The sequence below is a fragment of the Tasmannia lanceolata genome, unplaced genomic scaffold (genome assembly GCF_043159265.1).
Source record: "Tasmannia lanceolata isolate RefF3 unplaced genomic scaffold, GAP_Taslan_0.1 ptg000003l, whole genome shotgun sequence".
NCBI classification, from domain to species: Eukaryota; Viridiplantae; Streptophyta; class Magnoliopsida; order Canellales; family Winteraceae; genus Tasmannia; species Tasmannia lanceolata.
In genome coordinates this window covers 51,223,319-51,236,856 of record NW_027518680.1, presented here as the reverse complement: position 1 = coordinate 51,236,856, position 13,538 = coordinate 51,223,319, and the positions used below count along the sequence as shown (strand labels likewise).

Below are 13,538 nucleotides of genomic sequence, written 5' to 3'. Positions count from 1 at the left end.
AAGTGAATAATTTTTAAGGCTCTGTTCTAGATTTTGTGAACTGATTTTTGGGTTCACAATCAGTTGATAAAAAATTTAAAACAAACAGGACCTAATTCTCAGCAGGCAATAGCAATTGTTCATTTGTGGCTGTGATGTGATTAGATATATTGGTAAATAAAGAGTTTTTATTTTTATTTTTACTTTAAAATCTACTTGGTTTTCCTATTCAGATGAGATTGCTTTTGCATCTCTCTCTTTTATGAACTCACCTTTAACTGTGGTAATGGAAAGATAAAAAGAAGAGGAAGACATCTCATGCATTGGTTTCTACAATTGCTCCCTTGGGATTTTCTTAATGTCTAAAATGGTTGTTCCAACATTTTGCATTTAAATCTCAATAAGAAATAGTTTTTATATGACTACGTAATATGGGTCGAATTAAAACTAGAACTATGGGTTCTTTTCAGTTTTTTTTTCTTATGAATTTGCTTTTATTCCTTTTTATTTTTATTAATCATTTTTTTTTGTCAACCCGTACATCGCACGGGGTGTTTTACTAGTATATATTTTTCTCTCCCCTTTCCTTTTCAACAAATTTATCTTTTGAGAACAATACAAAATTTTGCCATGTGGGACCCATCAAAATCTTACCATAAGGGAGCTGCTTTCCAAAACAAGTAAACATGGGGCCCAAAAAAAAAAGAATGGAAATGGGGTGTAACTCGGTCCACTATTTCACATCTCATCTTTGATCGGTTACTAAGCCCACACAACTGCTAAACCCTCTCACACTCTCACACCATGGCCGAACAATTGTATGATTTCCTTCCAAAAAAAAAAAAAAATCACTTAAGCACAAGTGATTGAAAGATCAAACCCTTAATCTGTTGGAACCAAACATAAATTGGCCTTAAGATTATCTTCGTTGGATAATCTACTGACTGATTAAACCCCACCTATGAAATCAAGACACCATGTACATATACACAGACCATCAGGTAACAATCATCTGACCATCAGATACACAGACCATCAGATAACAATAATCATCTGGCCAACTGAAACACCAAAGCAAAGAAAAGAACTTAGTAGTACCGCTTTAAAGAGAAAAATGCAAGTTTTTTCTACCTACTATTCACACATAAATGTGCTCATCAGATTCCGATGTCACTTTCTGAGCTGTATTTCCAACATAAATAGTAAAATGTTTCTCAATTGAAAGTACATAAGAAAACAGTGTGATGAATTACTTTATATATATATATATATATATATATATATATATATATATATATATATATATAAGCTTATATGAGGTGGCTCTCATAAAACATAAGGGGCCCACATTGTTAGGATGATCCGAAGCATTCATTTGAAAGGCTCCATCATAGATAGGGTGTGTACAAAAAATCAGCTCCATTGGATTATCCTAACCCCTCCAAAAGTGGAAGAAAAAATAGGCAGATTTGTGGACAAAACGTGTCTATCCATTTTTGCCCCCACTTTTGGAAGGGTTAGGATGATCCAATGGAGCTGATTTTTTGTACACACCCTATCTATGATAGGGCCTTTCAAATGAATGCTTCAAATCATCCTAACAATGTGGACCCCTTATATTTTGTGAGAGCCACCTCATATAAGCTATATGAGGGCACCCTTAGGAACTCTCTCTCTCTCTCTCTCTCTCTCTCTCTCTCTCTCTCTATATATATATATATATATATATATATATATAGAGGAAAAAGATTATACGCTTGAAGCGCATTTGGTTATATACGCTTGAAGAGAGAGAAGCCTTGTGATTGGCTGAAATGGTGGGCCCAATTAATTTTTTTTTTTAAAAAGAAGCGGCGTTACGGAGGGTGCGTCTTAGACGTACCCTCGAAAAAAAATTAAAACAAAAACTCATCTCTCTCACTCGTTCTCTCTCTCTCTTCACTGTGTTTTTTGTTTTAAAAAAAACCCAAACCCATATGGTTCTCCTACCCCCCTCTCTCTCTCTCTCTCTGTCTCAACCATATGAGAAAACCCATCGGCTCTTCATCTCTCTCACTCGTTCTCTCTGTCTCAACCATATGAGAAAACCCATCTGTAGATCTACAACACCGTAGATCTACAGAGCCGATTCTTGCGATTACATTTCTTTCTTTCTTTCTTTGTTCTTCGTGATTGGTTTTTTAGGGAAAAATGGAATAGGGGTTGAAAAAAAGAGGAAACCTGTGATGAAATACGTGTTGGAATTACCGGCTGATGTGGGTTCATATGATTATGAACTATCTCTGATGTCAAATTTACTGGCTTTCTGAGGTATCTCTACAGTCCTGATTTAATAAGTATTTAGAAGATAAGCTATTTTTACATGGTGATCATTCATGGGAAGGAGGAGTCTTGAACAAAATCATGGTTATTTGAAAAATGGGGAGAATTTCTGAAAGAAGGAATATCTCAATTTGAACAGGCTTCCAATGGGTTTCTTCTACATAATACGGAACGAGTGAGAGAGATGAAGAGCCGATGGGTTTTCTAATATGGTTGAGACAGAGAGAGAGAGGGGTAGGAGAACCATATGGGTTTGGGTTTTTTTTAAAACAAAAAACACAGTGAAGAGAGAGAGAACGAGTGAGAGAGATGAGTTTTTGTTTTTTGTTTTTTTTGGAGGGTGCGTCTTACGTCTAAGACGCACCCTCCGTAACGCCGCTTCCTTTTAAAAAAAAAAATTTAATTGGCCCACCATTTCAGCCAATCACAAGCCTTCTCTCTCTTCAAGCGTATATAACCAAATGCGCTTCAAGCGTATAATCTTTTTCCTCATATATATATATATATATATATATATATATATATATATATATATATATATATATATATATATATATACGTCTGTGTCTATATATATAGACACACACGTATACATAAAGAGAGAGAATGGAACAGATGAGCAGGGCATAACCACAACTGTTTTTAATACTACAATTACAATCCAGATCAGCAAATTAATGTAGCACAGTTCCTTGTCCAACTCAAATCCTCTAAAGTTATTCAAGAAAAAAAAAATAGTATCATCTGAGTGGGAAAATAAAAATTACCCCTCCTCAACACGAGAAACAAAACAGCCTAATTTTACCGTTCACAAAAAATGAAAGAAACGAAAAAAAAAATCCGAATCAAATTGACGAAATGCCCTTCTTGGCTTGTATTTTGCCACCCTTATAATTTTATAATCGTTCCGTTCCAGAATCGCGTTATCGATCATTTATGTGCATCATTTTGAATCAAACATGAAACCCTAAATTAGGAATAAAACCCTAAAAAATTCTTACTACATAGAAAGCCCATAGTGCTGAAATCCTAGAAAGAAAATTCTTAGCAGCGATAATGAAATCATCAATGCAAGTGAAAGAAAAAAGAAAAAACCAAAGATAGATGGAGGATTGGTGAGTACTCTTTGGAAAGAATGGGCAAGATTTCGAAGAGGACGAGCTGAAAATGGTTGCAGAAGAAAGCGTAGACGACGCTGAAGAGGATATGGACCAGAGCTCTCTTCTCCCATACTCCTTATATAGCCTTCTGTTGAGGAACCAAAGGCCAGCCCAAGTATTTGATTCACCATGTAGCCCTTCTACCCCACCAAGTATTTAAATCCCTCTAGTTCCCAGGGCTGCAACTCGGGTCAGGCGGGTCGGGTTTTGAAGAACCCAACCCTACTTGAGAAATATCTCGGGTCGGGTTTTTTTCCGGAAAACCCATGATTCCTAAACCTAGCCCTACCCATGATAAATCTTGGGTCGGGTCGGGTTATTTCACGTTGACGCAAGTTTTTAAGGAAAACTCTTGTTTGGCAAGGCAAGCCCACTAAAAAAATCGGGTTGCTGAAAGAATACAAGAGGGGAATCCTCACCTGACAGATTCTCGCAGCTCTCTATAGCTTGAGCAACACAAACTCTTCAACAGTAGGTACATCGCCAATCTTCTTAAGTGTCTTCTTATCTGGTTCCATTGTGCTAGCTCCAAGATGAGGTGTAACAGTGACATTATCATGCTGGACTAGGTGTATCAGTCAATTAAAATCATATAAAACTACAACAATGATACATTTTGAGCACATTGTAATTAAACTAAAAACAAGTTTAGCACAGGGATTCCAAGGGTTCCCAATATCATTATAATGAGTATGGATTTGAATACGAAACAGTCAATTAAAATCATATCCCAACTAAAAACAAGTTTAGCACATTGTAAATAACCACTTTGCCTCACATGTCTGCTACTATTAGTAGCTTTCTAGTCATGAAGGTGATTTCTTATATAAGGTCAATGATGACATTGAATGTCATATTAAGAAACTTATCAAGACATAATTATCATATTAAGCACAAAGTTGCTCAAAACCACCATAATGTATTGTTCTAGCTCACTGCAGACCAAGTTGTGCCCAGAAACTAAAGAAGTTGAAACCATGGAAAAACAAAGTCACTCAAAATTAAGTTCAAAAAGACAACATATGCTTAATAGACTTAAAAGCTAATGTAGTTGATTCCATTGTTAATGCTTCCACATAGGGCTCTCTGCACCAAAAAGAATTCCAACAGGTTTCTGCATCAAAACGAAAAACACAAAGTATGAGTTACAAAAGTTGAGTATTATCCAAAGGAATTTATAGACACTCATTATCTAAGAGAATTTATGTATGAAGTTTACCTCATCTATGGCATAGCTCAAGATTGTTATCAATCATATTATAGAATTTGTCAAGATTCAATCAGACCTTCAGAAAGAGAAGAAAATACATTGGAATTTTTAAAACATATTTATAATTATCTAAGCAAATGTGTAGTTACATTACCTGATTCAATGATTTCAATATCATTATCATGTTGATAAACTTCAGTTTCTTCTTCATTATCACCATCACATGCAACGTCTCGTAGCCAATCTTGAGTGCAAACCAATGCTTGCACAACCCCAGGACTCATTGAACTTCTATATTTGTCAAGAACTCTACCATCGGTACTGAAAGCCGACTCTGAAGCAACTGTAGATACTGGAATCGGCAAGATATTACTAGCCATTTGAGAAAGTATAGAATATTTTGAGCTGTTAATTTTCCACCAGCTCAAAATGTTGAATTTAGGATCATCTCGATGATTCTCTTCTTCCAAATATCGTTCTATCTCTGATGTCGACCCAACATCATTCTTTTCAGCACTCATCTTGAAAAATTATTTTTGTAAACTAGAAATCTTCCTCTCACCACTAGAAGAAGTTCTACTGTCAACCTCTGACAATCTTTCCACCGATTGGAAAACTCTCCTTCGACTTGAACTATGGGCACGTACATACTCATCATAAATCTTAAAGGCCTCATACTTAACAAGTGAAACTTGTGATTCGGCTTCATCCGTAGCATAGATAAGATGGTACATTAAACTTAAATATTTAAGCTTATACCTAGGATCAAGAACCATCACATTGCACTCCCTCCAATATTTATCAAACTTACTTTGCATCTTCCTAGCCATTTGGTTAATAGATACATCTTTGTGTATAGCCATCCCAAGCAAGTGTTCTTGAATCGCAAAAACCTCATGAAAATACAGATTTGCAGTTGTATATTTATGCCCAGAGAAAAGCTTCATAGCATCATAAAAGACTTTTAATAAGCGACAAATAACTTCGGCATTTTTCCAATCAACAATAGTAGGTGCTTCTCTTGCGAAGATTGCATCTCGTACCTTTAAGCGAGTAAATGCACTCTCAAATTGTAATGCAGACTCTAGCATAAGAAAGGTGGAGTTCCATCTTGTAGTCACGTCTATGCATAAGCCTCTCTTGCTTGAAAGTCTCTCTTGCAAAATACATTCTTCAAACAACTGCTTTCTTGCTTGTGAACCCCGAGCATATTTAACACTACCTCGAATAACCTCAACCGATTCTTTAATCTCATTAAGCCCATCTTGCACTATGAGATTGATGACATGTGCAGCATAACGAACGTGAAAAAATCGACCTTCTTGTAGTAACATGCCTTTCCGTGAGAGAACCGGAACAAGTGTCCTAACAGCAACGGTGTTATTTGAAGCATTATCAAGTGTAATGGTACTTAACTTGCTTATATTCCAATCAATCAAGCACAATTCAATTGCATTTGCAATAACATCTCCCCCATGTGGAGCTGGAACCATACAAAAATTTAAAATCTTCTTATGCAACTTCCAATTATCATCTATGGCTTAAGGCATAAATAACCTAAAGTCTGATTCGATGTCCACATGTCGGCAGTTAAAGAAATCCTATGACATACACCAATCAATCTTTTCAATTTGAGTTTCTCCTCTCCATATATGTTCAACAGCTCTTTTCTTATAGTTGTGCGTGATATAACTTTGAGCCGAGGTTGGATAACCATCAAAAAATTTCTAAAGGCAGCCTTGTTGACTGTGTTAAATGGAAGTTCGAGCTTAATTACCAAAATAGCCAACTCTCTTCGAGCTCGGTCGTTGTCAAACATCCAAGGCGTAAGACCCTCCCCTTCCTCTACATCATCACCATCTCTAACGGATTTAAAAGACAATAACTTCTGGCTCTTATCTCGTGAGGTATAAGGGATGCATGCATTACTCAAATGTCTTTTAAGATTGCTGATGCCACTACTACTTGGGCATGCAAAGGATTTCTTACAATAATTACACTTGGCCCTCACACTTCGCCCATCAGATCCTTTCTCCTTGGTAAAATGATTCCATACAACAGATTTGGTTGGATATGCCCTTGTTTTAGATGTTTGTGTTGAGGAGTCGTCAGGAGTGCTACCAACATTAGTAGCATTTTCAGAAGAATCTAAGACCTAAACAAATATGAACAAATTACCATTTCTTAAGTTTGATGGAAATAAAATAAAAAGTAAATCTTACAAGAATGAAATGAATGCATCATTATAATAAACAAATAAGAAGCAATTCTCACCGGAATATCGTAGTTCTCGTCAATATCATCCTCCATCATCATTTAATAAGGGGACTCACTTCAAAAGAGGTGTAGTGTAATCACTAATCACACGAGATCTTTTGAGGCTTTCAAACAAACCTGCAAGGGAATTGAAAAAAAAAAGAAAAGAAGGTAATGACAAATGAAGAGAATGAGAAAAAAAGGTAATGAATCTAAAGGCCTAGCTTAAATACATTTTGAATCTTCAAGTTACCTACCAGACCTATGTCTTTTCCCTTTCTTTTTTTAACGGAAACAGTTCACACATGTAAATTTAGTCATGGCTTTTATGAAATCAAGGATCCAAACAGATTTTAAATGAAAACCGTGGATATAAAAAACTAGGGTGTTATAACTTATAAGGCCTTAGTGAAAACTGACTAATATTGGAAGAAAACCCTCTATCGAATAAATCAATCCAAGTAAGAAAAGAAGCAAACTAGACTAACATTACCAAAGAGATGAAGTAAGCAACCAACACATTCCACTGTGCAGACATAGAAAGAAAAGAATAAAGATTACTCGTTCCTCTCTGCAATGGACTGGGCTTTGCACTTTGGGTTCCTTTATCAAAGTTCTTCGTTGAAGGTTTCAAGTACAATTCCTTGCTCGTAATTGAATGGCGGAACTCGCCAAGACCGGATCAGATGGAAAGATGTTTCTGAAATGGGCGAAGTAATGGAGAGGGCTTTGTTATGTGGAGGTTGTTGAGAGGTGGAGACGGGGAAAATGGGAAGAAAAATGAAGAGATAGAGCAACCTTTCTTCTTCCTTCTTCTCTAAACCTAGAAACCCTAAATGCCCAAAAACCCCTTTCTGCAAAATCGTGTAGGACATTTTCCCAAACCTTGAAACCCCAACTCTTCTCTCCTCAAACCCTAGAAAGAGAAGTTTTCTTGTTTTCTCTTTTTCCAAACCCTTTTCAAAAGAGCTCTTCTTCTCTCTCAGCCCAAATCAAGTGAGAAAGTAGAGATCCAGAGAAGGAGAGGGAGAATTGATCAAAGATAGAAATGAAATCAAAGACAGTAGATCAATGGTGGAGAAAACAAAATCATAGAGAGAAAAGAGATCAGAAACAAGGTGAAAGAAGAGTAGCATAGCAGATCTGAGATCTCTTGTGAAGCTCGATCGTGTGAAGCTCAGTTTTGTAGCAGAGTAGCATAGCAGATCTGAGATCTCCTTGGTTCTCTACTTCTCTTGAAACAATGAAACCCTAGTACCAAAGGGGGAAAAGAGAAAACAAAGATGGAAAGAGTCGCTGTTTGCGTGCGTGGGTTTTTTGCTTTTACCGTTTTTGTATTACAATTTTAGTCTTTTACATATTATAAAACTTAAGTATCTCGGGTCGGGCCCCTTCAAACCCGGCTCGACCCGAGATTCATGCGGGCTTTTTTATTCTAAACCCGGCTTGACCCAAGACCCGAGAAACATCAACCCAACCCAGGCTATTTTCGGGTCAGGTCGGTAAAACCCGGCTCAAGTTGCAGCCCTACTATTTCCTATAGGTCATTTTCTCCATTTCGAGCTTTATTTCCTTTGTTTCTATTCCTAGCAATCTTTTAGATGCTCAAGGTCATCCTAACTCATGCTTTCTTGGACCAATATCTCATCTTCGTCGTAACCCATGGATGGGTGATGATTTTTGGTTAGGTGAGTCTCCTCTATGCCATGACTTCTCAAACCTATGTCTCTCTCTTTGTAAACCATGCAGGGTGAGAATGTCATAGGAGAAACTTTGAAAAAGAAAATAAGATGCTTATAATTTTTTCATCCCATCTTCAATCTATTGAGTCAGTTGATACTTCACCTAGTGCGACAAAAAAAAACTTGGGCTCTTGACCACCATGTTGCTTCAATGGTGAGATCTTTTTTGGTGCATTTGGGATATAGATAACTCGTTGTTCCCTCAGTGAGGGTGTGAGCCTTTTAGTCCTCCCTTTCCATTTAATAAGGCCCTCTTCGTTTTAGATTATGACACCCGATTGCAAGTCCAAAACGAATGATTGAACTCAACAGTAAGGCCGTCTTCATTTCAGATTGTCACAACGATTGTAACCCTCAAACTTATTATTGGGCTCAAAATTAAACGTAATTTTAAGCCCAATAATAGGTTTGGGGCCTACAATCGGTTGTCACAATCTCAAACGATCTGGGCCTAATTGGGACTCACAATCAGTCGCCACAATCTAAAACGAGCAAGGCCTATATGAGATTATGAATGATGATGAGTACTCTACCAGCAGATTGGGACTCACAATCGGTTGTCACCATCTGTTTTTAATAATACAATTACAATCCATATAAGAGAATTAATGTAGCACAATTCGTTGTCCAACTCGAATCATGTAAAGCTACTCCATAAAAATATAGTATCAGCTGAGTGGCAAAGTAAACATTACCCCATTGAAACACAAGATACAAAAAAATCAGAATCAAGCAGACGAATTTTCGTTATTGGCCTACGTGGTTCGTCCATCCCCATCCCATTTCTTTCGATTCTCCCTTTCTAGATCTGATTTCTATTTTTTATCACATACTATTTGTTGAGAAATAGGGAAGGAATTTCAGGTGAAGTCTGTATTGTTCGTTTATCTCTCGCTCTCAAGTTTGGCGGCGTCGACCCAGATTTACGTTGCAATAACTCATGACCAATTGAGCTTCTTAACATTTCTCTTGGACCTTGGGTTTGGGAGGTTCAATCCTAGTTTTTCTCCTGAAAAAACAAAAGTCATTTGCTTTAGCGAAATGAAATATTCTCTCCATGTTCTTCCCTGACCCACCTCCTTGTAGTGTGTGGACCCCGATCCGAGGTAGGCAGTGAGGTGAGGGAAACTAGTCCCCACACCATCCTCTGGATCATCCACGTGTGAAGGAGAGCTCTACCAAGGAACTCTCAAAACGGATGCCACCCTCATAGCATAGCACGAGTGGCGATATAAAAAGAAAGAGATATGTCTCGATCCGGAGCCAAGGCTCGAAACCAAGACATACCTGAAATAAACTCAGAGTCGCCATCCATGGATATGCCATGGAACCCTAAAATCAAATCCTCTGTGCAATGGATAACCAGAAATATATATGGGTTCGTGCCTGGTTACGAATGGGGAAGGTCTGAGAGCACCCCCAATTCGTCCGAGTGCAAGCACTTGGTCTCTTATGCCATTTTTAGCAACTCCAAAGAAGTTTGAATAAAAATCATGTGAAATGGGAACAATCCTCAGGACTCGTCTATCTAAGCATGCATTTCCTGAGGATAAAAATAATAAACACATAAAATAAAATGAAAGAAGTGCCACCTAAGCATAGCTAGGTTATGAGTGACAAGCCTAATGGGTGTCTAAGTTCTGATGTGCAAACACATGCAAGCTATAGCTAAAGGTACATGATCAGTACAAGAGAGTAAGAAAACACATCAAAACATACGATGACTACACAACAAATTCTAAGACTCTAAATTATTAGCCCGAGTCCTCGGATGGTCTGGTATTCATCCAAAGAAGCCTACGTATCCCCGCCTCCACGAGAATCAAGGCAACGTAGTTCTTCGCGCCTATTCTAAGCTAGGATGCCTAAGACACCTAGACCTCTATCCTAGACTCGATCTAAAAGACCAGACCAATTATTAAAGTTTATTGTACGATTATTTAAATTCCATTGAATTGCGGATTTTAAGACACCCTATATGCCCTAACTAAATGCAGATTAGCCCTAGGCTAATACAGGTGGTTCCTACAACCTATGTGTAACTAGGCTGTATTTCCTAAGGAAAACCAAGGGTGGACTAGCGTATCCTACTCTAGTCATCAGTCGGCGATGTGAATCGCCAACTGACCGGACGGAGGCGCTCCTATAACTCTAGGACAAACCCCTAACTCTAAAACAAACACAAACAAGCACACAACAAATCCAAGACAAACTCCTAACTCTAAAACAAGCACACAACAAACAAACAAACAAACAACCTATCAAAAGACACAACCTAACTCTAAAACTCTCTATCTAGGAGAAACTCCTAACTCTAGAGGAAGATCTTTTGAAAACAAGATTTTAAAGGTTTTTGAAGAAGGTTTAAAACATTTATTTACAAAAAAAAGTTTGGCTGGACTTGGGATGTGGATCCCAAGCTGCACTACGTACCTCGGAAGAGGATCAAGCCAACGTAGTTCGAAACGAACTCTCAAACTAACAAACACTTACAGCAAATCAACTATTTTTTATGTTTTAAGTTTCTAATATTTTTTTTTTGAGATTTTTAATGATTTCAATGCTTATGGATTTTAAAATTTCTGATGTTTTCACCCTTTTGGCCAAAGACCGGAGAGAATATACAAGCAAAACCCTAGGGCCAAACCCTAGGGTGAAAGGGAAACTATGCTCTAATAACACCGTTATAAGAGCAAATGAGTCAAAGACTCTCTAATAAGAGTAACTGATAACACTGAAAAAAAAAAGATAACGGAGTCAAAGACTCTCTAATGACTGCAAAAGGAAAGGCGAGTCAAAGACTCTCTAATAAATCCAACTGAAAGTACAAATGAGTCAAGGACTCTCTAAGAAAGCCGCGAAAGAGATAAATGAGTCAAAGACTCTCTAATAACATCACCAAAGGAACAAATGAACCAAAGATTCTCTGAAAAAAAAAAGAAACACGATTCAAAGACTCTCTAAGAGAGATGAAAACACGAGTCAAAGACTCTACTGACAACAACTAAAGGATATACGAGTCAAAGACTCTCTAAGAGATGAAAACACGAGTCAAAGACTCCACTGACAACAACTAAAGGATATACGAGTCAAAGACTCTCTAAAAGATGGAAACACGAGTCAAAGACTCCAAAAAAACACCGACTAAAGGATAAATGAGTCAAAGATTCTCTAAAAGAGAAAGATTGAGTCAGAACTCTTTAATAACAACACCTGAAAGACAAATGGGTCCAAGACTCTCCTACAACATTACTGAAAAGACAAATGAGTCAAAGACTCTCTAATAACGCCACCTAAAAGGCGAATGAGTCAAAGACTCTCTAATAACACTATCTAAAGGATGAATGAGTCAAAGACTCTCTTAATCAAGGCTGACTCCTATGCGAATGGACTATCGACTAAGGAGAAGCTTACAAGCAAAAGGAATAAGAGACCTTGTGCATATTTGGCAAAGGTAAAACACCCAACCGGGCCGGACAGCTACCTAGCCCTAGGGTGCAAAAAATGTGCAACCCAATACCCATAAGGGTAAGGGTATGAAGCCAAGCCGAGTAGGGTGTTCTTCCAAAACCAAACGGAGCACAAAGAGGAGGTTTAGCAAGAGAATGAGACCGGGCGGGTCTAAAAGGAATAAGAGACCTTGTGCATATTTGGCAAAGGTAAAAACACCCAGCCAGGCCGGACAGCTACCTAGCCCTAGGGTGCAACAAATGTGCAACCCAATACCCATAAGGGTAAGGGTATGAAGCCAAGCCGAGTAGAGTGTTCTCCCAAAATCAAAAAGCACACAAAGAGGATTAACGAGAGAATGAGACCGGGCGGGTCTCCCAAACACACACAAAGATGGGCTCCAAGTAACCTTATCATTGCCCTCAAGGGGTAAGCAGGGCTAAGACAACTAATTGACCAAATTGGTCTCTAATTAACAAAGGAACAAACTGAGGTGCAATCTCAGAGAGGATTCTACAAATGAGGCTTGCCTCCAAAGGAGGATTGCCTAACGAGACAGAGTATGTCTCCCAGTACAGGTTCTAGTATCTAAAGAAGTCTGAAAGACTGCACTAGTCTACCAAGGGAGCAGAAAAGAGCTACTAGGCAATCTCAAATTTCCATTCAATTCTTATACAAACAAATCAAGTACTAAGCAAAGAAAGACTTATAACTAAAGAGTACACAATCTGTAATAATAGCAATCATAGAATGATAAACAACATTAATTAGTCCAGACCAGCCGCTGGATAGCCTAATAAAGCGAAAAAACAACATTAAACACTTCTATGCCCAACCACAAGTACCACTGCCCCAATATGGGGGTGAAATCAGATGATGCTAAAGTAATCATCTGATATCACAAATACACAGGATAATATTTCTAAGCCCGCCTTGAGATCAGATAGTACTCATGTCGATAATATCGAATAGAGTAGTCATCTGATCTCCTTCTTTCCTAAAATAATTTATTTAAATAAAAAACAAGTTTATGAACCTCAAGAGAGTCTCACCTGAACACCATTTATTACCGTCTTCAAACCCTAACTCAAAGCTTAGTACAAGAGAAGAATATTAAAATTTTTAACAGATTATACAAATTGCATGCAATGATATTTCTGATTTTTATAAATTTTGATGCATAACAGGGGGCATATCTGAAAGGTTGGGTAGGCCTACTAAACAAAAGAGGGGAGCGCTACTTAGATTGAACGAGTCCCCTAAAGATGGGCTTGGGCTAGCGCCTTCACCGCCCTTACAATGATAAGAGAAAGGAAAAAATATTTTCAAAGAAATACAATTGTAAACAAACTAAGAGAAATAGAAGAGTAATTCAAGTATCTCACTTTAATGCTAAACATGATCTGCAAATGACTAACA

General features: G+C 37.7%; 1 protein-coding gene across 1 annotated transcript; it reads right to left on the bottom strand.

The window, feature by feature from the left end:
• Window positions 1-5,201: 5,201 nt before the first annotated feature.
• LOC143869874 (zinc finger BED domain-containing protein RICESLEEPER 2-like) lies at window positions 5,202-6,987 on the bottom strand. Its single transcript, XM_077376433.1, has 3 exons — window positions 6,946-6,987; window positions 6,286-6,826; window positions 5,202-6,154 (listed from the first exon to the last, which is right to left on the bottom strand). The coding sequence occupies exons 1-3, from the start codon at window positions 6,985-6,987 to the stop codon at window positions 5,202-5,204; spliced, it is 1,536 nt and encodes a 511-aa protein (XP_077232548.1).
• Window positions 6,988-13,538: the final 6,551 nt, after the last annotated feature.